The 27,439-nt window shown below is 42.9% G+C and overlaps 3 protein-coding genes across 5 annotated transcripts; 1 reads left to right on the top strand and 2 right to left on the bottom strand.

Annotated features, from left to right (window-relative positions):
* Positions 1-1,900: 1,900 nt before the first annotated feature.
* CLN3 (CLN3 lysosomal/endosomal transmembrane protein, battenin) lies at positions 1,901-12,644 on the bottom strand. 2 transcript variants are annotated; one of them, XM_051988742.1, is made up of 15 exons: positions 12,386-12,644; positions 10,861-10,936; positions 9,550-9,646; positions 7,428-7,499; positions 7,104-7,183; positions 6,645-6,730; positions 6,408-6,480; positions 6,140-6,283; positions 5,925-6,031; positions 5,263-5,315; positions 5,030-5,098; positions 4,851-4,906; positions 4,650-4,743; positions 4,043-4,183; positions 1,901-3,788 (listed from the first exon to the last, which is right to left on the bottom strand). In XM_051988742.1, the coding sequence occupies exons 1-15, from the start codon at positions 12,426-12,428 to the stop codon at positions 3,669-3,671; spliced, it is 1,311 nt and encodes a 436-aa protein (XP_051844702.1). In that variant the 5' UTR covers positions 12,429-12,644; the 3' UTR covers positions 1,901-3,668. The 2 variants fall into 2 exon arrangements, with proteins under 2 accessions (XP_051844702.1, XP_051844692.1); XM_051988732.1 differs by having other exon boundaries at positions 5,263-5,318.
* Positions 12,645-15,428: 2,784 nt separating this feature from the next.
* On the top strand, positions 15,429-21,687 carry APOBR (apolipoprotein B receptor). The gene is made up of 4 exons (XM_051988759.1): positions 15,429-15,539; positions 16,067-19,747; positions 20,052-20,332; positions 20,420-21,687. The coding sequence occupies exons 1-4, from the start codon at positions 15,483-15,485 to the stop codon at positions 20,487-20,489; spliced, it is 4,089 nt and encodes a 1,362-aa protein (XP_051844719.1). The 5' UTR covers positions 15,429-15,482; the 3' UTR covers positions 20,490-21,687.
* On the bottom strand, positions 21,507-27,355 carry IL27 (interleukin 27). Of its 2 annotated transcripts, XM_051988778.1 has the most exons (5): positions 27,219-27,355; positions 23,039-23,211; positions 22,822-22,920; positions 22,275-22,433; positions 21,507-22,166 (listed from the first exon to the last, which is right to left on the bottom strand). In XM_051988778.1, the coding sequence occupies exons 2-5, from the start codon at positions 23,114-23,116 to the stop codon at positions 21,960-21,962; spliced, it is 543 nt and encodes a 180-aa protein (XP_051844738.1). In that variant the 5' UTR covers positions 23,117-23,211; positions 27,219-27,355; the 3' UTR covers positions 21,507-21,959. The 2 variants fall into 2 exon arrangements, with proteins under 2 accessions (XP_051844738.1, XP_051844729.1); XM_051988769.1 differs by lacking the exon at positions 27,219-27,355 and having other exon boundaries at positions 23,039-23,625.
* Between the last annotated feature and the right edge of the window lie 84 nt (positions 27,356-27,439).

Raw genomic sequence — 27,439 nt, forward strand, 5'->3', positions numbered from 1 at the left:
CATCACTTCTCCACTAGGAGTGTATATTCTAATCACTTCGGTGTGGGGGCTCTAGAAACCAACAGTACATTTTGTCACCCCAAAAAGGGAGCTTTAGAAAGTGGGACACAACAGAATCGCAGATTATAGTAGATCTAAAAATCATTCAAAGAGATGGAAGTGGAACAGATTGAAAGTTTATGAGATCACCAAGTAAGATAGCATAGACGGGTAAAAATCCAAAGACAAAGTTTTGGAGGACATCCCTTGGCATGGATGTGGCCTGGATGGAAGACCTAGCAAAATGTCAGACAGGTAAGGAGAAAGGAAGTAGCAGTGTCATAAAACCTAGTAAGGGGGGTATATCTGGGAGGAGAGAATGATTATCACTATCAAAGACTGCCAAGAAGTCAAGAAGGATGACTATTGAGGAGAAGCTTTAGTAATTAAGATATCCTTGCTAACTTTTGTTTGTCTTCTGCTTTTCACACGTGACTGAAATATCCATCCAGGTGCCAAATCTTGTCAATTCTCTTTTTATAATATCTCTCCTATGTGTCCTATTTTCTCTATTCACACCATCACCCCCTCCACCCCATCCTTCCTTGAGGCCTTCATCAACTCTTACCCAAGTATTGCAATAGCTTCTTCAGTGAATTTCCTTACTTTTCTCTCCTCTTTCCAATATAATCTTCACACAGCTACCAGTAATTTTCCTGAAGCAAGAGTCTGACCATGTTGATCCCCTCAAAAACTTCCAGTGGTTCTTCAAGGAAGACCCTTGAAGGAAAAAATTATTTCAAGGCAAAAACACAATCCTTAACAATCTAGCTCCAACCTACTTTCCAACTGTCACATATTCCTTGGTCTAGCTAAAAGAACCTTCTTGCTAGACAGCACAGAATATTCCATCTTCCATCTCCTTGCCTTTGCAGGTCTATACCCTGATTGAAATGAATACCACTACTCTTCGGTTCCTGTTTATTTCAAAGTTCAGATCTGGAGTCAGAAAGATCCAGATTCAAATATGGCCTCAGATACATAATAGCTGTAGGCCCTGGACAAGTTAATTTCAGTTTATCAACTGAAAAAATGGGCATAATTGAGAGCACCTATCATCAGTGTCAATGTGAGGGTCTCATGGGATATTTGTAAAACACTTACCACATCTTGATACACAGTAGGTGCCTTATGCTTATTCCCTTAAAAGCTCTACTCAAAAGCCACCTCATAGATAAAGCCTCTCTTAAGCTGCTTTATATATCATCTACCTCCCTTCAAAAAATTCATAACCTTGTATTTATTTAGTAAATATTTAGTAAATGTTCGGTCATTTGACAGAAGAGTGACTTACTAAAGTTATAGGAGAATTTGAATCCAGGCCCTCATTTTTTACCATACTGCCTCCAACTATGTCATTTGCTACTTCATTTCTGTTTTGGATCTCTACTGTCCAGCATAGTGCAGAAGTTTAGTAAATTATTATTAGAACCATTAGTGTTCTGTTTTCCTCTAAAGTCAAACTTTTATCAATTTATTGCAATAGATTTCATATGATCATATGATCTAGTTGCCAACTATCTATTGAAAGAGATACTCTTCTTCCAATCCTTTTATTTTACAGAAGAGCAAACACAAGGATGGATAAGTGCCTCAAGGTAACTTCTAGGAAACGACCAAGCCCTGTGCTCTTTTCACAACACTTCCTTGACCTAACCTCTAACCTCCTCTATCAAACTTTGCCATTTTCTACTCTGATTAAGTAGGAACAATGAAAGATTAAAAATTGGTTTAGAATGCTTTTTGTAGTGGCAAAGAATTGGAAAATGAATAGATATCCATCAATTGGGGAATGGCTGTATAAGTTATGGTATATGAAAGTAATGGGTTATTGGTCTATAAAAAATGATGAACAAGCTGATTTTTGAAAGGCCTGGAAAGATTTACTGATTGCTGATACTGATGCTGAGCGAAACAAGAACCAGGAATACATTGTACATAGTAACAGCAAAATTGTGCATTGACTTAACTATGAAAAATTTGGCTCTTCTCAGCTGCTCAGTGATCCAAGACTATCCCAATAAATTTGGATGGAAAACGCCATCTGCGTGCAGAGAGAGAACTATGGAAACAATGTAAATCAACACACTCTATGTTCATTTCCCCCCTTTTTCTCTCATGGTTTTTCCTTTTTGTTGATTTTTTTCTCTTCCAACATGATGCATAAGGAAATGTATTTTAAAGACTGAATGTACATGTATAACCGAGGGGGTAGGGGTAGGGAATTTTTAAAAAATCTTCTGTTTTATAATAATTTGTCACATTGCAAGGTGGACCTCATGAAAGAATTTTGTAAATCTTAAATAATTATAAAAACATGAAATATCGGTATACCTGGTGAACTTTTTATAGCCAGGACAAAATCACAGAAAGTATCAGTTAAATATAAGACTTATCTGCTTAAAATTTCTAATTTGTATAAGAATATCAATTTCATCAAAATTTCTTCCCCAATCTATAATAATATAAATATTGCAATGTAAGTAAGGTTTGTGGATAAAGAGTAAGAACATAACGTGCTTCCTTTGATCATAATTTGTTGTATAGACAATTATATAGATGTGTTTCAACACAGTATAAGAAACCAAGTATTCAACTTGGGAGTTGGAAGACTGAGCTAAGGCAAGAAAAATTCATTAACAGAAGACTGGTCAAAGCAGAGTGAACATTTTTAACTACAGGCTAAATCTGTCCAGAGAAATGTAAAAAATCTTAAGATCTATTAGTGGAATCTCCATCCTTAACAAAAATAAAATGCAAGTATTACATCAAAAGCAATTAAAGACTGATTTTTAGATACTTCCTTTGGGACAATAATAGGAATAAAAAAGTTATAAAATGTAGCTACTTTTATGAAAAAAAACTTTTTGAAAAGTGTCTATGGTGTTTTCCCAAAGGCAAAACAGTCCAAAGTGGCATCTTAGACAATTTTAATGGGCACTTTAATGCATCTTATTAATTAGGGAAGTATAATAATCACATCAATAAGATTATTCCTTAGTGTTAATTGTAGAGAAGGAAGAATAGAGAGAGAACCGGGGGTAGATGAGTGTTGTTTGATAGTCCATTGCCATATAGTACCTAGGAACTTTGTATACCCTCTCCGTAATGAAACAAAAATAAGTTTATATTATTCATTGGGGAGGAAAGATTGTTTTGAGTCCCTGCTATGGAAGCCTCATCCCAAACCACCTTAACTTTTAGATGGCAGCATAACCCTCATTGGCTTCCCTTAGTTGGGCATATTCAGAACTTCAGATGTTTCTTTTAACTTCCAAATGTATCTGCTGACCCTTGTTATGCCTCGTACACATTTCTTCAGCAGAAACTGGACAGTGAGCTATTTGATAAAATATGTTGTTAATGGGAAGACATAAATGTCAAACTTCAGCACCTGTCTGGCAGCCTGATGTTGAAAACTTCGTTTAGAGGTAGAAGACAAATTATATGGATTTTCCTGGACATTTTTCCAGGACCCTCAACTATCCACTAAGTCCCATTGTAAGAAGAACATTCATTAAGTCTCTCTTGCATCCAATTCCAGATGAAGGTTCTACAGAAGCCACAGGAGAGTATATCCTCTAGCTGATTCTGTTCCCAGGCTATAGGAAAGGCTCCAAAATGGGTCATCAATGACTCCTGCACAGAAAATCATGCAGAGGCAAGGCCAAGGCCCCAGACAGAGAGATCCCCAAAGTATCTGCTATACAGGCAGTTGCCATGGCAAATTCCCGGTGCTCATCCTGAGTCTAGAAAGAGTAAAGGAGAGGTCAGTCAAAAGAATCCCAATTTTCTCCTCCTCTTCCCCCACTATTGCTTTTATCCTCTTACTTCTTGGGGTCAGGGACTAAGTACTCCAGATTCACATAAAACTAAGGAGCAGCACTTGACCACATGATAAATCAGACTTATGGTGCCCTCAGCCTCTTACAATCCAACAGTCTATTTCTTCTCACTCCCCCTGATCCCTGACCTCTTCCCTGACCAACCAACTCCTGCTGACCTCAACAGCAATGTTGTGGAAGGTGTTTACATAGGCAGCTCCACCCAAGAATCCCTCATACAAAATGATCAGGAAAACAAGGTAGATGCTGGGAAGGAAACCGAACCACACTGCAGCCATTAGGAAGCCCAGATTCAGGAACTGTTTGGGAAGAAGATGGATATTAGTAACAAAATTAATGAGTAGGGAAGGGCATAACCCTCAAAGGGAAAGGACAGACTCTAATAATGAACTTCAATAGGATTCTCAGAGCTAGAAAAAGGGTTAAATAAAAGGAAAAAATTTATCACTAATACCAATCTTACACAGCAAAATTTATAAACTTTAAAGCACTCTTCCCAAAACAATCCTTTGATATGGGTTAAAAAAGGATTCTCCCATTTTCAAGATAAATAAAAAAGCAGAAAGAAGTCAAATGTCTTTCTCTACAGTTCCACAGCAAGTAACTGGCATAGCTGGTGTCCTGATTCAAAATCCTGAGATCTTTTCAGTACAGCTTCCCAAGTAGGCCTATGGCTCAGGTTCCTTGTTTTCCACTAACAAGTGTTTCTAGGAGTCAAGTGAACAAGGGAAGAATGAAAGAAAGAAGGGATTTCAAGAATCCTACCTGAAGCACTGCCAATATCCAAATGAAACGGAAGTGGCAGCAATGGAGGGAGGATCGGGAGACAAAGACTCCGGCTTGGTACAGCATCTGATACCTATAAAGAACTGAATGGTAAAAAGGGCTTCCCTTCTACCTGAACAGCCCAGTTCCCCAGAGGAGCCTGCCCTCTTCAGGCAGCCTTCCCCCCATCTCCGTTCTCACCATCGGTACTGCTGGGCATGGTTCAGAGATGTGTTTCTGAAGAAAAGGAGCTCAAACTAGAAAGAGAAGCAGATTCAAGGGAATTATGGATACCTCCTCCTTACTTTTCTACCCCAATCAGCCAATTAATCCCCACGTTTCCTTTTCCCAATTTCCCTCCCTGATATTTCCTTACTCACCAGCCCCTGGTTGATAAAATACTCAGCAAAATAAACCAGAGCCAAGGGGACAATGTATTTCAGGAGACCCTAGAATATTCAGAAGTTAAAAAGGTGAGCTTTTGATGCAAAGTTAGATTCAACTGTAGGCCTGACAATTTTCTGGGCAGATACTAGAGCATCAGTCCCCGTTACTAATTCTATCCCCACATGGAAAATAATATAACTTTATCCCCTATCCTGTCTTCCCATACCTTGAAGACATTCCACCTGTCACTGAAGGAGAGGCTCAAATTGAAGTTGGGGTCTGCTGGAAAAAAAGGAGTGAATTAAAGAGAACTTCATCCTTTACCTAACATATATATGTGTATGTTAGAACGGAAAAAGACAAAATGTACATAACAGAAAAATCACAGTTTCATTTTTTTCTATGCACATTGAAATATTTATATTTGTTCAAGTTTATTAGTAAAAAAAAAAATGTATCATTAAAAAGGAGATATAAAGGGCTCATAAATTTAGAACTAAAAGGGACCTTAAAGATCAGCTAGTCCAACTGTCTTATTTTATAGCTGAAGAAACCCAGAGTTAGAATAAACAACTCAGATTCTCTGACTTCAAATCTAATGCCCTTTTCACCATACTAGACAAAAAGTTATTATCTATAATAATTCCTAACTTCAGGCAATGTTTTATCATTTCCATGATATTTCCCTATATCTGACCTAAACTTCACACACACACACACACACACACACACACACACACACACACACACTCTCTTTCCAAATTCCTGTGAACCACAGCTTCTTATTTCCATTTACCAAGTGAAGAAAGTAAGAACTCAAAAACTTAAGTGATGTGACCAACATCACAGAACAAGTATCGGGCTTGGTGAGCCAATCAACTCACTCACGGGGTTTTGAGCTCTCTCCTGCTATAAGGGGCTGCTGAGCTGAGGACTCAAGCACCTCATCTCTTTGGGAAGCCAAGGAATCAGGAGACTTGAGCAGCAGAAAGTAACTGGAGGAAAGAAAAAAGAGTCTCAAAATCTCTTCTCTTCCTTGGTTAATATTCCTTTCCCACTCCGCACAAGAGAGAATAGAAGTTGAAACAGGAAGAGATACTCACGTGGCCAGCAGGAGAACAGGGATGCCCAGCATAGAGATTAGTGCATTTCCAGGGGAAAGACCCACCAGGGTCAGACCAAGGTAGGACAGGGCCCCCAGTAGCCCTGCCCCACCAGTGCCTGAGGACCACCAGGAAACCACCTCACTGAAGAAGAGACAATCAAGAAGAGATGTAGGAGTAAGATCAGCAGGGCTGCTCTGCCCCTCACACCCTATATCCCCTCAAAAAACAAACCCTGCCTCAGACTCTTTCCCTTTCCCCAATTTACCTGGGGTAAAAGGCAGTAAGGGCTAGAAAGGTTATCTCCCCCAGCCCAGAGGATATACTGGCCAGGACCACACCTAGAGACAGGAAAATGGAGGCAGAGAAGAGGTTAGCCTGATGGAACTGTCCAAATCTTTTTCTTCATGTAGTCCTGATCTTGTTTCATCCTGCTCCAACCTGCTACCCCCATCCCTGTCAACTAAACCCTCCTGTGAACTATTCTCCCAACCACATAACTCACCACTGAGGCTGGTCATAACTTCCTGGGAAAAGGCAACCAGAAGGAAACTACCAGCAGCACAGACCCCACAAAGGATAACTCGAGGGCTGGAAAGGAAGATAATCAGTTAGTTGTCTCCCTCCAAATTTAGCTCCATTTAACATCTAAACCATAACCTTTTTTTCTGCCTGATCCCAGCATTCTGCTTCTGTACCATCCCCTGACCACAGATAAGTAATTTGTTCAAGATCACACAACTAGACACAGAGCTGGGACCACCGCCCAGATCTCCAGACCATTGCACTTCCATGGAATCACAGGATGTAGAGCAGAAAGGAACAAAAGAGATTATCTGCTCCATCTGTATTTCACAAGTGAGGCTTAGAGAAACTAAACGACTTGCCTAAAGTTACACTAAACTATACCATCTTCTCTCATTTCCTCCTTTTCATTTCTACCCTACCCCCGTGTGCTCCAGACCTGTAGGGTAGCAAGTGAAGGCCGAGAGGAGCGAGCAGCTTGATAATGAATGTAGGCAGAATGTCAGCCAGGAGGACAGCCTAGAATAGAAATTATAAATAAGGCTCCATTCTCAATCCTGGGATAACTCAGGGCCAGGGCCTTAGACATAAAAGATTACCCTGATGCAGCTGAGCACAGAAAGGAAAAAAGCTGTCTCGTCTGGAGAGGTGGACAGACTTTTTGTTGCTTCAAGGGCAGGACCCTTAAATCTAGAGGATCTTAAAAGCAAGATGAAATGGGGACTAGAGTAGAAGGGTTTAAGGAATCATAAACAACACTCACAGCTGTGGATACAGCATTGCAATCATATCGAGATGTGCTATTGTGAGGAGTGGGTGTTGGCTCTGGATCCACCTAAATAGAGAAAGAAAAAGTCTCCCTTATACAATGTTTTCAGAATGACCAATAGAGTATTTCAAAGTTTAAATTAGAAGGTCATTTTCTCAGCACAACCTTTCTAAGCAACATTCCCCAACCAGGGAAAAGGTAATCTATTCAACACTAGACCTAGAACTAAAGCAAACTGACAATACTGAAGATTGAAGGATAAGTACCTCATTTATAATTAGCCAAGTCTTTGTATTTCACTTATCCCAATCCTGACCATTAGGAAGGAGGAGGGATTCGTTATACTCTCCTTTTTTTTTTTTTTTTAAATTATAACTTTTTATTGACAGATATACTCTTCTTTCTACTACCCATCCTAACATTGCACATCCTAATAAGTTTCCTCTGAAATTTTCATTTGAATTTTTAAAAATCTTTTTAATTATTAAAGCTTTTTATTTTCAAAATATATACATAGATAATCTTCAGCATTCACCCTTGCAAAACCTTGTATTCCAAATTTTTTTTCTCCCTCCCAGCGCCTTCCCTAGACAACAAGTAATTCAATATATGCTAAACATGTACAATTCTATACATATTTCCACAATTATCATGCTGCACAAGAAAAATCAGATCAAAAAGGAAAAAAATTTCATTTGATTATTAAGAGCATGTCCTTCATATATTACACTTGCACTCTTCTCTCCTTGTTAATGTTCAAATGCTTAGTCATGTCCAAATCTTCATGACTCCGTGTGGGGTTTTCTTGGCAAAAATACTGGAGCAGTTTGCCATTTCCTCCTCCAGTGTATTGAGGCAAACAAAGCTTAAATGACTTGCTCAGGGTAACATGGCTAGTAAGTATCTGAGACTAGGTTTAAACTTAGAAAGATGAGTCTCTCTAAATCCAGCATAAACTGAAACTATTTCTAGTCATATGAAAAGGTGCTCCAAATCACTATCAGAGAAATGCAAATTAACTTTGAGACATCACCACACACCTGTCAGATTGGCTAAGATGACAGGAAAAGATAATGATGAATGTTCAAGGAGATGTAGGAAAACTGGGGCACTGATACATTGTTGGTGGAGTTGTGAATGGATCCAACCATTCTGGAGAGCAATTTGGAATTATGCCCAAAAAGTTATCAAACTGTGCATACCCTTTGACCCAGTACTATTTCTACTGGGCTTATATCCCAAAGAGATCTTAAAGGAGGGAAAGGGACTCATATGTGCAAAAATGTTTGTGGCAGCCCTATTTGTGTGGCTAGAAAATGGAAAGTGAATGGATGCCCATCAATTGGAGAATAGCTGAATAAATTATGGTATATGAATGCTATTCATATATACTATTATTCTGTAAGAAAAGGCCAGCAGGATGATTTCCGAGAGGCTTGGAAAGATCTATGTGAACTGATGATAAGTGAAATAAGCAGAAATAGGAGATCTTTATACACAGAAACAAGAAGACTATATGATGATCAATTTTGATGGACCTGGCTCTCTTCAACAATGAGATGAGTCAAACCAGTTTCAATTGTTCATTGATGAAGAGAGCCATCTACACCCAGAGAGAGGACTCTGGGAACTGAGTGTAGACCACAATATAGCATTTTTACTCTTTCTGCTGATGTTTGCTTGCATTCTGTTTTCTTTCTCAGGTTTTAATTTTCTTCTTGATTCAATTTTTCTTATGCATCAAGATAACTGTATAAATATGTATACATATATTGGATTTAACATATATTTTAACACATTTAACATGTATTGGACTATCTGCCATCTAAGGGAGGGGTTAGAGGGAAGGAGGGAAAAATTTGAAAAAGAAAGTTCTGCAAGGGTCAATGTTGAAAAATTTCCCATGCATATGTTTTGTAAATAAAAAGCTTTAATAAAAATTTTTTTTAAATCCAACATAAATTAATGAATGAATGCTATAAGTCAATGTGGGCTAGTTAGCCCCAGTTTCCTCCTCTAAAAGATAAGGATGACCTTTCATTATTTTGAATTCCACATGATGCTTAAGGTCCCTTCCAATTTTAAATTGAAAACCCTATTATTATCAGTAACTCACGTGGCTATTATTTTCAGGTGTTGTCTGATGCTTGAGGATGTCATGTGCAGCACTGAGCATTACCACATAGGAGAAATTGTTGCAAAGACCTAGGAGCCTAGAGATGAAAAAGGAAGCAGTGCTCAAATAACAGCTTTCCCCTCCCACTCCCAATTTCCCCCTGAATCCCACCTGTTGCCCATTTCTCTCTGACCAGTTTGCACCTCTCACCACAACTCACATATCAACATTCCATTACTTACAAAGTAACTGCCATTGTTTTTCCTCTCTCTCTCTCTATGATCTCTCTTCTCTCTGTTTTTCCTGTCCCTTTCTCCAGTTTCTCAAAGGTTCAGATTGAATCCCTATTCTTCCATGACAGCTCTGTTAACTACCCTACCCTGAGTAATTGTTTCTTTTTTCTTTTTTTTGTAATAATAATAGCTTTTACTTTTCAAAATACATACAAAGATAGTTTTCAATATTCACCCTTGCAAAACCTTGTGTTCCAAATTTTTCTCCCTCCTTCTTCGCCCTCTTGCCCCTTCCCCCTGGACAACAAATAATCCAACATGGGTTAAACACATGCAAGTCTTCTAAACACATCCCCAGTTTTATCATGCTGAAGCAACTGTCTCATATTCCAACAAGGTAGGGCATTTATCTGTACTATTACTTGTTTAATTTTTAGCATACACTGCTTTGTGATATTCTATTACTGAACTGCAAAATTACAGTCTCAGCTGCACTGCAACAAACTTGATCAAATTACTTTACTTCTCTGGACATCAGCCTCAACTATAAAAAGGTTGGATTATGTAAAGAAAAGATCTCTAAGATCTAGAAAGAATAGGGAAAGAAAGATTAGATTGGAGTCCGGAGACCCAAGTTCTAGCTCCAGTTTACTCATTATTCATTAATTTTATAAAGAACTTGCTAAGTGCAAAGCATTACATTAAATACTGGTTCTGCCAATAAGTTCTTTTATGGATTTTACTTCCCTAATCTATAAAATGACTGCACTGAGTTAAATGAGTCAACCTGCTCTAACATACACAATCTTCAACTGCAATTCAGCTTTTCACATATTTATAAACTGTATTGTTTCCCCCTGTTAAGATGTAAGTTCTTTGAAAGCAGGGACTATCTTACTTCTCACACAAGGCATTCTTCACTAGTACTAGTACTCAATTTCTGTCTTCTTCATCTCTCATCCACTTTACTCCTTTACTCCTCTGCTTTTTCTTTTCTTAACTATCTGTGTCCACATGGCTCCTCTCCACTCAGGTCCCTCCTTTTCTATCCCCTTTAATTTCTCCCATTGTCACTTACCAAAAACTGAGTAGATTTCTCCAGTGGACAGACTGAGCCCCTGGCTGACAAGGCTTGCTAGGAAGAAGCTCCTCTCCTAGAAAGGGAAGGGAAAAAAAAAGAATCTTCAATTCAATTTAGCAAACATTTATTCAGCACCTGTTATATGTAATATCCTCTGGTATGCATTTTGGGGGAATCAAAAATTGAGAGGCTGTCCTTAGTTTCATGGAACTTACTGCCTAAGAGAAAAGCTCTTAACTTAAGTACAAATAACCATAATGTGAAATAAATGATAAATACACAGGAAGGACACAAAGAAGTATGTGAGGTCCAAAAATATATATATTTTTTTTAACTGTGGGGAATCCAGGAAGGCTTCAGAAAGAAACCTGGCATTGGAGAATGAATGGGTAGCATTTCCACATGAAGAGTTAGGATAAATGACAAAGAGAGATGCCCAAAATACAAATGTAGGAAAGCATGGGATGTGTGGATGGAGAGTTCACTTCACTCCTCAAACCCCTACATTCACAACTCAGTATTATGATTGTGAATGATATCCATTGGATATCTAACAGCTGGGTTATTAATTTTATTTTGGCTTTAAAGGCTTATCAAATGGTTTATAAGCATAATCTCATCTGATCCAAAATCTAATAGCAATCTATCAAAATTAAGCTCTTACTATATGCCAGCCTCAGGACTGGGGATGATGAGGTCTTGGATAGCCAGATGGGTATTGGCAGAGAGAGCCTGAATCTCTGTAAACAACCTGGAAGCCAACTACTCCCTAAGGAAAGCAGGGGGCATTGATAGGATAATAAGTAGACCCTTCTGATTTTGTTTAGGATTTTATTCTTAAAGTAGGCCTTCTGTTCAAATAGACTTTTGATTACAGAGATGGAGGGTCTCTATCCTTTACTTTATTCAAACAGAAGGTCGTTATGATGTCAACCCCCCATTATATTTCCCCAATAAAAGATCGGCTCATACCATCGATTTTTGCTAAGTCCTTTTAGGATGCTAAATCTCTGTTAGAGTTAATCTACTAAGGTGTAACCCCCTTCCCCCAAGAGTTATTCCGCTAACTTCGCTATGAGTTCAGTCCACCAGTCAACCGCTTGTACTTGAGATCTGGATTCAAACGCTAGCTCTATGTTCCCCTCTCTAGGTACCGCTGGCTAAGTCACTTCGCCAAGCCGGTGAACTAGACTTAAAGCTGGCAGGTAGTTAGACCATCTTGTTCTATCCCCATCCTTTCTCCTCCTCACCCTGCATTTTATGAGAAAGATGTAGCCCTGGGGAGTGCAACGACCTTCCCGACTTTCACACAAGTGACCACAGGGACTTGGGGAGGAGTCCACCTCGGACCCCTGCCGACCACAATATCAGCGCTCTTTCCACCACTATCCCGCTCCGTGTTCATGGGCAACATGGGACGAACAGACTTGTAGCCCCCGAGTCTCCCTCAGCCCATGTCATCCAGGACGTAAGAAGCCGGGGGGCGCATCCCGGGGAGGGCTTCGGGTCAGGAAACACTCACTCTCTGAATCCGAATGCTGCTGCCAGGTGTCCGTGGGCACCATGGTGGACTGCTCAGCAATCAGAGCTGTCAAAGACTGGCCAGGCAGGAGATCACGGCGGCCTCATCAGACTTCGGAGAGGCAGACGGGAGGTCCGGCGGGCCCCCACGCTGTCCACGTTTCCCCTCCTCCCCCGAGGCAGCAGGCCGAAGTTACCACAGCCCCGCCTGAGCCGCCGGGGCTGAGCAGCCCGGAGCGAGACAAACAGGTACCAGTTTAGGAGTCACGTGGTCCTCTCGAGGCCCTTCCTGTCAGGTGGACCTGCCCTTCCGGCTACTCTCTGGACGTGAGGCGAGACTAAGAAGCTAGGAGAAGAGCGCAAGGGGGCAGGTCGGGCGCCCGAATCCACGCTCACGGGCGTCCCGGACTGACGGCATCTGGCCCGATGTAAATCTTGCCGGCTCTTGCTGCTGCTCCAAAGCCGCTTCGTCCCTTGCCAGTTGAAGGCTGGGAGACCCCGCTGACACTTGCCAGTAACAAAGATGGCAACATCAGCGTCATGTTCCTTCCGCAAGTTTGCCTTTAAAATACTCACGTAGAGGGATAGTTAGGTGGGCCGTGGATAGAGCACCAGCCCTGAAGTCAGGAGGACCCGAGTTCAAATTTGACCTCAGACACTTAACACTTCCTAGCTGTGTGACCCTGGGCAAGTCACTTAACCCCAATTGCCTCAGAAAAAAAAAAATCCTAAAGTAAATAGTGCAAGAAGTGAATGCGATCCCTTCGCCCTCCAGTCTCTCCCACTGAAGTTATCCTGGCCCTCTCATCTTAGCCTCTTATCGCACCCCACTTCATGTCGGGAGAGCTTGGGCCAAGCAGTGAAGCCGGAGGCAGGGAGCCTAAATGCAATTCCATCCAAACCCTAGCTGCCAGGGGGCCCTGGAAGTCTTGTCTTCACCTATTCTCTGGAGCCAAGTTTCCTCACCAGGCAGCCTTAATGGATCCCTGTTAAAAAAGGGATTTGTAAACCTTAAAGGGCGAAATAAAGATGAACAGGAGGCAGCTAAGTAGCAAAAGGATGAAGTGTTCGGCTCTCAGGTCAGAAAAATCTGAGTTTATATGCAGCTTCAGACACACCCTAGCTCTGGGATCCTTGGCAGGACCTCATCTATAAAAGGAGCATAATAGTCTCTCTGTGTCTGTGTTTGTGTCTCTCCCCCAACAAAGAAGAGCAAAGATTTTAATCCAATATTAAAATTGATATATCATATCATAAAGGTTAATACCGGTGTGTTTTTCTTTTGGATTACATATGAGGGAAGGAGGCAATTGTGGTAAATTTATGAAATATTGTATGATGATGATTTTCCATTGTAAAGCCTACACTTAGCACAGGTGAGGGTATTTTCCAGGGCAAGCCCAAAGATGTATTGGAATATTATTGTTCTATAAAAAATGATGAACAAGCTGATTTTAGAAAGGCCTAGGAAGAGTTACATGATTTGATGCAGAATGAAACAAATAGGATCTGGAATACATTACACCCAGTAACAGCAAGAATGTGTGATGATCAACTATGACAGATGTGGTTCTTTTTAGCAGTCCAATGATCCAAGGCAATTCCAGTAAACTTTGGATGGAAAAATGCTATCTGCATTCCGAGAGAGAACTATGGATCCTGAATGTAAATCAACAACACATATTATATTTATACTATATACTTTTTTCCCTTTTTTTTTCTCTTGTGATTTTCTCCTTTTGTTCTGAATTTTCTTTTCCCAACATGATTCATAAAGAAATGTGTATTTAAAAAATTAATATACATGTGTAACTAGGAAAAAAAAACAATAAAAAGGGGGAAATAAGAACTCAGTGCTCTGAACTGTGATTATCCCTTGCTTGCCCCACTACTATGTGTTCCAGAATTCTCTTGAATATAGAGTCCCAAAAAAGTAACCCCAGACTAAAAGCATTAGACCAAATAGTTTAGACCAAGAAGACACTGTAGTTTAAAAGAGATTTAAATAACATAGCAAGATAAATGAGAACTCCACCTATCTTTGCTCATACACAGGGATGTACAGATTTTCACATGTTTTTTCTACATATCAGTATTCTAAGTCATCCTGATTAGAATTCTCTGCCTCTGTACCTACCATTTGTTTCTACCCCATGTTTTTTATTCTGGTGATGTCATCAACTTGTCATAAATACAGATGTCCTCAGTTGAGCTCCCCCGAGCTCTACTGCCATCTGTTGGTGGTCTCTGACCACTGGAGAAGAGGGGATTCAACTTTTTTTTTTTTTTTAGTCCATAACCCAGGACTATTTCAGTTCTTTATTCATTTAACTTTTCTTTTCTCAGTTCTTATATAAATCAGACTTTTCATGGGCACCTAGCCAGCAGGAGCCCTTAGGTTAATGTGACATCTGTTTCTTGAAGTACTTTACTTCTAAGATGCCATTTTCTGAGCTCAGTCTTCTATTTGACTTAGAGTAAACACATCTCTCATCTCCCGACAGTGACCTCAATGTTAGCATGGGTCCATGGGCTCACACCGGGGAGTTTCACCAGTAAGATTGGAGGGATAAGGTGGAGCTGGTAACCATTGCCTTGACTTCCCACACGCACAAAACTCACCGTTCTCTATTTCTTTCCCCTTCCCCCACTCAGTCTCTCATCTTAGATGGAAGCAGGAACCACAAACCCCAACTTCCTCTCCCAGAAAGGCCTGTGGTTTGAGTTGGGGATAGGGGGTGCTGAAACGGCTGAGGTGTATTAGCACAGGCCGTGAGTCACCAAAGCTTTAGTTTCCATGTTTCTCCAATCTTGACAGCTTTCTGCATTTTTCTTTTCTCTCCAACCCCATTTGCCCTCTCCCCAGTTTGCATCCTGCAGCCTATCCTTCATGCATTTACAACTCCGAGATTTCAAGGTGGACTAGGTGGGGGTTTACAGGTTTGTGCTGGTTGAAGTACCGGACTCTAAAGCCTGTGGTGTTGGGGGTGAATGGGAGGGGTCAGGGCAGAAAAGGAAGTAGCAACACTAGGGGAAGGCAGGATGACTGGGGAGGGGAAGGTCATTACAGGCTTTCTGGATGGACAAAGGACAGAGAGATGGAACTCCTGAGGCTCCACTTCCCTGGGGTGCACCGTGCCCTGAGGGAGGCTCTGGTGAGAAGGGCAAGGAGATGCCAGGGCTGTAGACCCTTTCCCATCCCAGAATCCTAGATCTATGCTTTGGGGAATCAGATTTCTTACCCTCCTCCCCCAAGATCCCGGTCCCATTTAAAAGATCCTTTTCCTCCTGGAATCTCACACCTCTGTTTCTTGTTTCTTCCAGTTTTCCTGATACCATCACCTTCACTCTCAACACAGACACACTTTTTTTGTCTGTGTTCGTTTTGTCCTTCCTCTTGCTGCAGGATTTACCGCACCCAATACCCTTCCTCCACTTTGAAGACCTCTCACAGCTACTTTCCCTTTGTGCTCTGAAGTCTGCTTTCTTTCGGTCTCTCTCCTTTCTGCTGAAATACCCCTCTCAACTGAACTCCTTACTCTTCTTATCCTAGTACCCGGGGTTTCTCCTCCCCCCCCCCAGAATCATAATGTAACTGGAAGAAAAAGTTGAAGTTTGGAGGGTCACTACACTCTACTTCTTTGCCCTCATACCTCACCTCTGCCTCCTTTTCTCATTCCAGGACTCCCTAAGCACCTTTGCTTCCTACCTCTTAGGGGACACAGTTCCCTCTGCAGAGGGGAGGGGAGGGAACCTCAGCACGAGAGATGGGGGCAGAGGGAAGGAGCTCGGGGAAATGACTGCAGGAGGAAGCCAGCAAGATGAGGCGCCTAAGGAAACACTGGAAAAGGGAGAAGTGATCAGAGACCTGGAAGATACTTTTTTCTCTAGAGGGTCAGAGACAAGAGGGGCTTGGGATAAAGGGGAAGAAAAAAAAGCCAGGAGAATACAGGAATCAGAAGCGGAAGAAATCTGGGAGATAGGGAAAGAGGTTGGGGTAGACCTGGATGAGGAGATGACCAGGGTCTGTACAACTTGGGACAGCAGCAACAAGAATTCCAAAGAAGCTAAAGGAGAAATCAGAGGGCACCACAAAATAGAAGTGGGAGAAGCTTGGTGTATGATGGGGACAGAGCCCAAGCAAGGACAAAAGACAGATGCAGTAGAGGCTAGAGAATGCAAAAAGGAAGGGATCTTGGCTGAAGAATACTTGGAAACAAAAGGGTTTGCCTCAGAAGAAAAGGATAGCAGAGAGCCTAAAGCACAAGGCAGGAAAAATCAGAACTCCAGCAAAAAGGAAGTCAATGTAGGGAAGGCTGAGAAGTACTGGAAAGGGGAGGAAACTGAGCCTGTGGGAGAACAGAAGGAAGAAACGGAGGAGATAAAGCCAGGAGATCTTGAAGGAAGGGCTTTGATAGCCTCCGGGGCAGAGTCTGAAAATCGAATAATCTGGGAAAAGGAAAAGGAGGAGAGGAGAGCCCAGGAGTTGGAAGGAAATGTCAGAGACTGGCAAGAGGCAAAAGAAGGTGAGAAAGCCCAAAGGATGAAAAAAGGTCATGGTCAGAAGATAGGAATGGAAACTGGGAAAAGTCATGAGATCAAGGAGGCACCTAATGGAGCTGTGCAGGGAGAATTTGGGAAAGACACGATAATTGAAAAACAGGAGGTGGAGAAGCATGAGATCAGAGAAGCTCAGGAGACCCAGAGGATTGGGATCAAATGGGAAAAAAAGGAAATGGACAAGGAAGTGGCTTTGGAAGTCCAAGGGCTAAATCCCATAGAGAGAGATCTAGAAAAGCTACAGGGAGTCCAGGAGCCAGGAGAAGAGGCTGAGAGAGGAGACAATGTAATGTCTGAGATCTGGATAACTTCAGTCAGGGAGAAAGCTGAGTCCAGGGAAGTTGTAAGGTTAAGGGCAGCAGAAACAAGTCCCAAAAAAGAGGATGAGGAAGCCTGGAAGGCAGATAAGGAGAGCGGTACAAAATGGAACATGGAAGTGATTCAAAGGGGCTGGGACACAGAAGAGACTTCCGGGGAAGATTTGGAGAGCAGGAAAGAGGAGAGGGAGACTGAGGAAAGCCCATTCCCAAAGCAAGTTCAAATCCAAAGAACAGAGAGAGAGGAAGAAGCAGCAGATTTCTGGGTCCTGGGAAAAAAGGAGATTATAAAAGTTCTAGAAGAAGAGGTGGAAGTGGAAGGAAGTTCAGGCTCGGAGGGAGAAGCTGGGGAACATTGTGAGAATCAGTCAGGGCAAACCATAGGTCAAGACATTAAGGAGACTAATTTATGGGAGGGAACACTCAATAATGTTAGTAGGAGCAAAGAGAGAGAGTCGGTGGAAGCTGAAGAAGTCATGGGAGGCTGTAAACTAGAACCTGGGAGCTCCCAGAAGGTTGAGCAGACAGAAAGAATAGCTGATTCAGATGAGACCTCAGTAACAAGACCAGACAAAGAAGCAGGGAGAGCCAAGCTAATGAGAGAGGAAGAGGTAGGAAAAAGCCAAGAGCTGGAAGCAAAGGACAAGGAAAGCCATGAGACTGAGAGGGTCAGGGAAGAACAGGACTCTGACGAGATTGGGGCAAACTGGAACATGGAAGCAGAAACTGGGAGAGCCCAAGAGACAGAGAAAGAGCCTAGCAAAGTTCAGGATCTAATGGAGGAAGAACTCAAAGGAAAAGAGGAAGAAGAACCATTTAGAATTTCAGAGGAAAAGATTTTGGAGGGCTGTGAGGTAGAAACCTATAGTGCCCAGAATATTAAGAACACAGAGAATGGAAATGTCCAAGAAGTGAAGAAACATGATTCCATGGCAGTAGAAGGCTGGAAGACAATGGAAGGGGAGTTTGAGAGCTGCCAAGTGATGGAAATAAAAGACAAGGGAGGCAGTGAGGATGAGGAAAAAGTTTTCATTCCCCAGACTAGAGAAGACAAGGGAAACCAGGAGACTAAGGAAAGCCAAGGGTTCAAAGAGCAAGAAATCCCAACAGCAGAAGTTAATACTAGCAGGGAACCAGGGGAACCAGGGACAACAGAACCAGAGATGGAGGAAAAGGAGCTTGAGGGAGGCCAAGAGGCCCAGGGTGGTAGAGGCCATAAAGTGGGAGAGTCTGAAGTCCAGGAAAGGGAAGCAACAAAAGCTAACGAATACTGGGAGGTAGAAGATGAGGTCATAGGAAGTCAGCAGGTGAAGGAGACTGAGGAAAGTCAGGAGAGAGAGGGTGAAAGCAGCAGTACACTGGAGAGAGAAGCTGAAGTCTGGCAAGGAAATACCAGAAGCCCATGGGATACTGAGAGAGAAAATGAAGGAGCAGGGCTGAATTTAAAGGAGGCTGATGCTAGAAGAAGCCAGGAGACAGAGCAGAAGGTGAAAAGAGACCAGAAGGAAAGCAAGAGGGACTGGGACTCAGAAGAGGCAATCAGCCAAGAAATTATGGAGGTTAGAGAAATTCCGAGTTCAAATTTTTTAGAGGTTGGAGTTAGGGAAGCACTAGAGGAAGAAGATAAAGGCTTCCGGGAGGTTGAAGGAACTGAAGAATGCCATACAGCAGGGAGAATGACAGATAGAGACCAAGTTGTAGAAGAATCAGAGATCGGGAGAACCTGGGAAAGGGAGGAGAAAGAGTCTGAGGGAGAACAAGAAACAGGTTCAGCAGAAGCCAAAGAATCCTGGGTAGCTGAGAAAGAGGAGGCAGGAAGCAAGTGTGAGAAAGAGAGCTTTGCCTTTTATCAGGGAGCAGAGATACAGATGGCAATGACCAACACAGAAGTGAAGCTTGGGAGGGGGGAAGAGTTGGAAGGACAAATCAAGTCAGAGGAAAAACCTGAAGAGGGCCAGGGAAACAGGGAAACCAAGCAGGGGCTTGATGGGGACCAGAGGGTGAGTACCTGGGCCCTGGAGGAAGAGACACAGTGTGAGGGAGACACCCAGACAGAGACTGAGGCTTGGGGGAGCCATGCCGTAGAGGGAGAAACTTCCATGGACAACCAGTCCACAGAGGAAGTAGAGGCTAATGGGGGCAGGAGGCTAGAGGCAGTGATGATGATGGCAAGCAGGCAAGGAGATGAAAATGGGGAGGAGTTGGAGCCTGCCAAGTGCTGTGACACTGAGAGATGGAGAGATGGAGACAAGGACTCAGAAGCTCCTGGGGCCTGGGAATCCAGTGAAAAACCTGGAAGTGGCCGGGACTTACAGAAAGCAGAGCCCGGTCAAGGCAGAAGAACAAAGGAAGTTGCAGCTATAGATTCTGGAGCCTTGGAGGCTTCAGAAAACGGAGGATCAGAAACCACAGCATCCACCAACGCAATAACAATAAGACTGTCCCCTGAACCCAATCCTGCTGAAGCCCACAGTAGCTGGAATGAGGTGAGATGATGTGAAAAGGACTTTGAAAGATGTAAAGTATTGTGTAAGTATAAAATATATTTAAAATTTAAATCATTATTGATATTAATGATAAAGTATCTTATGATGTCAATGAGAAAATAATGTGAAAAGGACTTTGAAAGATGTAAAGCATTACCCAAGTGTAAAATATAATTAAAATTTAAATCATCATTACTGATATTAATGATAAAGTACCTCATGATGTCAGTGAGAAAGACTCCAAGGTCTAGTTAGGACCAAACCTTGGACATGACCCCAGAATTCCTCTCTTGCTTTCCCACAGGCCCCCATCCCCAGTCCATGCCTGGACCTTTCCATTCCCAGAAGTCGAGTTCTCCTGTCCAGAAATGCCTCCCAACGCCGATCACGACCCTCTTTTCGAAGGGCAACAGCACCAAAGCAAGATGACAGCGATGATGGTGATGAATCACTGGGCTTTCTTCCCAATGAAGGGTCCCCAGCTTCAAAACTGAGATTGCTCCAATCCGAGGAAACTGCAGTGCCAAGTCCCCCTAAGGCAGAGGGGACCCCAGTGACAGCAAGAAAACCGCCCCTAGGCCATGGGTAAGAAGTGGGTGAGGTTGATGGAGGGGAAAAAACGGGACCCAATCATAATCCATTAATTCTCCATGATCCTCTTTACTCCCTCAGGTTTGGCCTTGCTCACCCCAACATGATGCAGGAGTTACAAGCTCGTCTGGGACGGCCCAAGCCACAGTGACCTGAAGTCCATCAGTCTAATACCCCTCTCCTTTTTCCCTCTTTCTTTCCCCTTAGTTTGTTCTTGCCACAACCCCATCTTCAAGTCTGGGATGATCTCCCCACCTCATAGTAACTTCTATTCCTGTGTTCTAATCCCTAGAAGGGAAACCCCAGCCCTTGGTAGCTTTTCCTATTTTACTCAGATAATGTGGAATTAGTGGGGGTGGGGAAAAGGGGAGAAGCAGCAGCTTGAAGGGAGAATTAAAGAGACTTGCATTCATTCATCTCATAGGCTTTTTTTTTTTTTTGCTGAGGCAATTGGGTTAAGTGACTTGGCCAGGGTCACACAGCTAGGAAGTTCATAGGCTTTTTCTGAAGCCTTTATTACCACCATTACTTCCACCCATTCTTGAATACAAATACTAGACCCTTAGAAAGTTATTATAGGATCTGCTCACAGATCAGATGTAATACTGGGGGGAGGGAGGGAAGGAAGGTGGTTTTGACTTTCACTTGTGGTATCTGCCCATCATCCCTGTTACTTTAGGAAGCCTCACTTCCTCTCAGGACATAGGGTCCAGAGATGGGCTATTACCGCCATACTTTCTAGACAAGAAGTGGAGGGGAGAAGGAATGTACTAGTAGACCAGGGATTCTAGAATCAATACCAGCCCGGGCTGCCAGGAGATGAGTTGTTTGGGGTAGCTTCAGAGGACTAGGGAAGAGGGCCAAGGAGGGACACTGAACATGGCCCCATCCCCAAGGCATCTCTGGCCCTGAGAAGCATTGGGATACTTGTTAAAATCCTAGCAAGGCTAGTTGCCACAAAGAGCCACTGCAGCTGGGCCAGGCCCAACAGAATAGACAATGGTGATGAGGGAATAGCAGATGATCATGGGCACTTTGCCTTTGAAGGCTCTCTGCTTCAATCTCCTTTTGCTTTTCTCCCTTCTATTTTTCCATGACCAGGCAAACCATTCTATCTGCTGTAGGGCCTACCCAGAGGACTTATGTGCTCAGAGAAGAAAAAGAGAAAGAGGGGTTGAAAGTATTTATTATTAGGTTGCCCAAGAATGACTATTTGATCTCACTCTCTGGGTTCCTCAAGGGAGCAAAAGGAAGACTATCCCCATTTTTTTCTTTCAAAAAAGAATAAATACAATTAGCACTTTCCTGAAAAATAAATAAATATCCAAGAAATAAATATCTTGCATAAACTTGAAGGCTCTTAAATTATGGGATGGGAATGGGCTCAGTAGCTAAGGTGAGAGAGAACCAAAGGGGCACACACCACAGTTTCCTGACCAGAGATGATACCACTGACAGGGGAAGGGAACTTGAGCTGGAACCTGGGAGCTCTCTCTCCTAGATGGCTCATGGCAGGGGGCTCAGCCTCAGGTTGGAAACCAAATGTAAGGGAGGGAGGTGGTGACACAGGTAGGAGAGCATCACCCTTGGTGGAAAGCTGTTCTTCTTAAGTAGCCAGGGACTATGATTGAGCGACTCCCTTTGAGAGTAGAAGGAAATCTCGGACAGCTCTGGCAAGGACAAGCTCCAGAGATCGGAGAAGCTGATAGGTACTCAGAAGCTGTGGCCAGGAGACCTGGTGCACAGTAAGAGAAACTCTCCTTAAGGCCCTTTCCTCCAGACCTCGCGCTTCCTCATCCTCCTGAGGACTGTATCCTATAGCCTTCATCTATGACAAGAGACAAGGGATCAAGTAAGTCACACAGATCAGGGTAAAAACAGGGTGTTACTCAGGAAATCAGTGAACTTAGAGCATAGAGGGAAGGGGTGGTCACACCTGGTAATGGAGATGTGACCGCAGGTCCCGAAGGTCCAGCTGGGCAGTCCAAAGCCGTTTCCTCAAGGATCCCTTCCAGCCCTGGTGGCCCTCTAGTTCTCCTAGAGGAGCCTGGAAGTGACCCAGAAGGCTGGAAAGCAAACAAAGTCGATCTGGGTCCTGGGAAAGAAAGAATCAGAAATGGAAATAGGGTTAAGGCAAGAGAACAAAAATTCTCAACAATGAACTCAGGCTTTGACTCATGAGGTCATCTCAGTCACCCACTTTATCTCTAACCCAGCCACTTTATTCCCTCCTCTGTTCAATTCTTTCAAACTCCTTCTCATCCTTCATTCCCAATTCCATCTTAGACCTTCATCACTATCCCCATCCTATCCTTAACCTCATCCCTTCAAACCTCTTCATCCTCTCTTAACCTCCTTAAGTCTCATCTCCTATCTCAGTCCCTCATCAATCATCAATCTCCCACCAAAGCCCAAAATCCACCCTTATCTTTAGGAGCCTCTTCAACCTCAACCCTGATAGCAGATCTTCTTCCCTAACTCACTGAAAGTTGGAGCCAGGTCTTGAATGTCATGGTGACATTGGGAAGTTGTTCTGTCAGGGGAAGAAAGTCCAAGGATACGCCAACCAGGTGTGTATCTGCCTGTATAAGCAAAAGATTAACAGGGGGCTCTCCAAGGTGGCTTCCCTTGCCAACCTCCTGCCAAACGAGTCTCATCAAGTTTTTCCATTCCTTAGTCAATTGGATTCTGATGACTCACAAAGAGATGGGCAATACCCCGGATCTCTGAAAGCAGCTTTCTGGCAAGCCTCAGGCTGATCTTGAACTCACTCCTCATGTCCAGCAAACCATGAGGAGGTTGCCTTCGAGGCCATGGGAACCCACAGGTGACAGCCTTGTTCAGGAGCAAGGAGAGCAGCAAGAGATTAAACCCTTGAAAAACGGAGAACATGAGATTAGAGGGAAGTAAAATAGGGGAGAAAGGAGTGAATGGGGAGCTGAAGAGTAGTATGAGGGAGAATGGGCACAGCTATCTCAAACTGTAGTGGACTTTGAGAAAGATTAGCTTGGTCCAAGGCTCTCAAAGTATCCCAGGCCATCCTAATACTAAGGAACTTGAGTTTGGGCTTCCTTTTATCTGGCTGGAATAGATGGGATGGGGGTAAATCCAATAAGATTGGAATCACTCCAACTTCCTAAAATATACTGGATTCCATCCTGATTTACAACATCAGAGGCTAAAGAACCTAGGGAATAAAGATCTAGGGGACAGAACAGGCTGTGATGAGGAAAGGACTGAGGATAAAACGATTAGGAGATGTAAAAGAGGTGTGTGTGTGTGTGTGTGTGTGTGTGTGTGTGTGTGTGTGTCTAAGTTGTGAGTTCCATCAATGAGAGCAATGTCTGCTTTATTTAATTTTTATACTTCCCTCAGTTCTCATTGAAGGCACTTCAATGTTTGTTAAACTTTATTGATTGACAGACCACATAGAGGCAGGAAAAAGGGTTGGGGGACAAAGGGATGAAGGTTGAAGTGATAACAAAAAAACATGGATGTTGGTATAAAAAAGAAAAAGAATAGAATCAGAAGGAAGGGGTGGAAATGAGAGGGCAGAGAATTGAAGGTTTGGAATGAGAGTTGGAAAGGGAATGAGGACATAGGAGTAATGGTAAGGTTACCAGGTAAAGACAGGACTAATGGTTAAGGAAGGGAAAAGTGGTATGGATCAGAGGAAGAGACAGAAGATGGAAGTTAGGGAAAAGGAAAAGGTTTGGAAGAACAGGATTAGGGATTGGGAAAGAGGAATAAAGATTAGAGGGAGAGACAGCAGGAATGGGGAGCAATACAAGATGGAGAGGGACAGGAATCTGAAAGAACTGATGGTCTAGGGTTTATCTTTCAGTTAATCTTATAATTACTGGAGTTACCCAATTCTCCTCAAAAAACAAACCAAAATTTCCCTTGATCTCATCCTTGCCCATATTCTAACCATCTCTCTCTCCAGATAAATAATACCCCTATCTCTTTTACCTTAACCTGGCATTTTCCTTTTCTGTCCCTTCCATTTTCTAGTTCATTCTGGGTTCTAGTACCCAAGATGACTTACTCTTCCCATCTCAGGTACATGAGAAGCCCTTCAGATGGGATCAAGAAACTTAAAAGTATCATCACTCAATTTGGTCTACCAGACAGTCCTATACTTGGGATGAGGTACCACTCTGATTCTTAGTTGTTAGATCCCAGTTTAATACTGCTCTGTAACAGAAAGTCTGGCACTACTACCTTTCCCCCTACAAAGAATCAACTTCGTGAGATGGCAGTCACACAGCCTGAAACTCAAATTGAAAAACCTAGGGATTTTATGACCAAAAGCTGACACCTAAATAGCCCATTTCTACACCTCAAACCCCAAGACTTGATGATACCAAGTAAACCAAGTCTTCCATCCAGGCTTGGGCTGTAGTTTCATTACAGATCTTGCTCTCCTCCTGCCCCCCAACTCTATGTTCCACTATTGGGAGGACACTGCCTGCCTCCCAAATCCTTTCCAGTGTAATTAGAGCTCCAACTTCTTGCCACCCCATAATCTACCCTCTTTTCCTTTGAACTCTTTCTCTTTTCTTTCAAGGAATCTTTCCCCTTGGTCCTTTGTTCTATACCACAAGCCTCTTGGCTCCTACAATCATGTTTCTCCAACCCTCATCCCCAAATCCCTCAATTCCAGAGGCTTGTTTAGTCTACTCCCTATTCCATTAACTCACGCCAGCTCCCGTCTCTCATCTTCTGGCAACGTCTTTCTTACCAGCCATCCCCTCCCTCTTGGAGTTCTTATACGGGGGGCCAGCCCCCACTTTCAGTTTCTCTCCTACTTACACTTTCAGCTTCGCTCTCAAACTCCTCTAAAATGGGGAAATGTAATTTCCCTTCCCATAGTCAGAGGGGCTGGAGTTTTCTTGGCAACAAAGGGGATGGGATCATGGACCAGCTTCCTCCTTAGGTAACTAGGTCTTGGCTCTTCCTCTCTCCCATTTACCACCTCCAGTTCGTTTCTCTGGATCATCTCATCTCAGAATTCTTAACTAGTTCAGATTATTTAAATAGAACACTTGCTGCATTAACAGCATGATATATCCATCTGTTTCTCTCACAGACTTAAATTACCTGCCCATTTCTTATATATTTCTAGGAGGTTATCTTTTCCATTAAATGACATTGGCCAGTCAGCCATGAGAAAAGTTTTGTGGGCTCCCCTCCCCAAAGAGTGGAAGGAAACAAGGATTCAGATTATTTTTAAGATTGTAGACAGTTTAAGACCTTCTGCTTAGTTAGGTATCAAACTATGGTTAATGTTAGGGAATTAATCCATGGCTGGCATCCTTTTATGGTCAAATTAGGAGTCAGTGGTTAGATTGGGGTCAATTTAAGGCTAGGATTGAGTCAGTTTGTGGCCACAGTTGTGCAGTTATTATATGACCAAAATGAGGGTGTAGTCTGTGGCTGGGATTAAAAGAAAATCTGGGATTACAAAATGAGTCTTTTCCTGATCATGGGATGGTTAGTGTTCAAGATTCAAATCATGACCAAAGTTAGGGGTATGGCTGAGATGAGAGCGCTGCCCTCCCTGCTGATGACCCCTACAGTTGTTCAGCTTGCCAGCCCATTAAGATTCCAGGATTGCCTTTACCTTCCTGTCCTTCTCTTCCCCTGGATTTCCCATCTTTGGCAGGGGAGGCAGTATTGGGGGTTTCTTATTTTTCCCGAAGGCATTTACTGCCACTTTCCATTTACAGCCTATGGGATTTCCCAGCTAGTTCCCTGGCAGTGAGAAGGAAACCATAGGGGCTTTCCCTGTCTCATCCTCCCTTCCCATAATCCTTTATCATGGGCACTACTAAAGCTGGCACTCCAGGCTTTCGTGACCAGCTGGGGGAAATTACAGTTTCTTCCCCAGGATCCTAGCCACTCTGGAGGGAGACCTAGGCATGCCAGGAACCAAGAGCCCTGGAGGGTGAGGGAGCCAGGGTGGTGTGAAGTGTATGATCCTTCCCAAGTCATCTACACAATAGAATGCTACCTGAAGAAAAGACTTCTTTTTTTCCCTGATCAATTTTTTTTTTTTTAATGTCAAAGGAAACAGTTGGAGAATCAGAGATAAGGGTCACTGAGTGATTAAGAAAGAGGTAGAGATATAAAGAAAGTAGATGGAAGTTGAGGTCAACAAGGTGGCCAACCCAAGGGGAAGTTGATCTGACCTTCCACAGCAGGCAAAGGAAAGGCCACAGCAGTTAGAACTTAGCTGGAGATTGTTCACTTCTAGGGAACAATTTTGTTCTGCTAGGCATCTGACTTCCTTTCCACCTCAACATAGTTCTAACAAATGGGAACTTTTGGACACTGTTTTAATTAATAAGTGGCTGTGTCTTAAGCAGAGAAATCAAACCCAGGACTCTATCTCTCCCACCTCCACTCCAACACACACACACACACACACACACACACACACACACACACACTTTTTTTCCTTGGGGTGAGAGGGGCTTTACAATTATATTTTGGAGAGCTGACTATGAAACAAAAGATACCCAGGGCCTTCTGGGTTCCCATAGGTACCTGAAGATCCTGCTATTACTGGGAGACAGAAATCCCTAACCTGACTGGAATCGGCTCCCAGGTGATGAGGCTCTTTAATTTACTCATCACCTTGAAGACAGAAATAACCTCATCCAATTCACCCCATAGCACAAAAAAAAAAAAAAAAAAAACAGAAACCAGGAAAAACTTCCCCTAAATCATCTAGGGAGATGATATCACAGCCAGTCTAGGTCCTTGAGGAGTTTGGAGCTGAGAAGGGGGTTCCGTATCTTTATAGTTAATGGAGTCTTAGGAAAGATACTGAACTTATGGTCAAAAAATTCCAGCTCTACTCCCTGCTACTTACTTCTGAGACCTTCACCAACTCACAGCCTCTCTGACTTTCAGTCTTATCTGTAATAGAGATGTTCCTTGTCCTGCCTCAGATGGTTTCTGTGAGGACCAAATGAGAACTATATAGCACTATATAAATGCAAGCTCTGATTATTAATGGGCCCAAAGCCCAAAGAAGGGCAGGGGTGGGAGAGGAAGTAAGGACCCACCCTCCAAGTACACACACCCTCACAG

This window comes from Antechinus flavipes, chromosome 1 (genome assembly GCF_016432865.1).
Source record: "Antechinus flavipes isolate AdamAnt ecotype Samford, QLD, Australia chromosome 1, AdamAnt_v2, whole genome shotgun sequence".
NCBI lineage: Eukaryota > Metazoa > Chordata > Mammalia > Dasyuromorphia > Dasyuridae > Antechinus > Antechinus flavipes.

Bases quoted from the DNA above. Each gene is read 5' to 3' on its own strand.
- IL27 (XM_051988769.1), bottom strand. From the start codon at position 23,230: ATGTTCTCCGTTTTTCAAGGGTTTAATCTCTTGCTGCTCTCCTTGCTC. The intron at 22,434-22,821 runs GTGAGTTAGGGA...TTTCTTTCCCAG, and splicing joins AGACCTGGCTCCAACTTTCA to GACCCAGATCGACTTTGTTT. The intron at 22,167-22,274 runs GTGTGACCACCC...CTCTTGTCATAG, and splicing joins GGTCACATCTCCATTACCAG to ATGAAGGCTATAGGATACAG.
- APOBR (XM_051988759.1), top strand. From the start codon at position 15,483: ATGGAACTCCTGAGGCTCCACTTCCCTGGGGTGCACCGTGCCCTGAGG. The intron at 15,540-16,066 runs GTGAGAAGGGCA...TTCTCATTCCAG, and splicing joins GTGCCCTGAGGGAGGCTCTG to GACTCCCTAAGCACCTTTGC. The intron at 19,748-20,051 runs GTGAGATGATGT...GCTTTCCCACAG, and splicing joins CCCACAGTAGCTGGAATGAG to GCCCCCATCCCCAGTCCATG.
- CLN3 (XM_051988732.1), bottom strand. From the start codon at position 12,428: ATGGTGCCCACGGACACCTGGCAGCAGCATTCGGATTCAGAGA. The intron at 7,500-9,549 runs GTGAGTTACTGA...TTCTCTATTTAG, and splicing joins CACCTGAAAATAATAGCCAC to GTGGATCCAGAGCCAACACC. The intron at 3,789-4,042 runs GTCAGCAGGAGT...TACTCTTTCTAG, and splicing joins TCCACAACATTGCTGTTGAG to ACTCAGGATGAGCACCGGGA.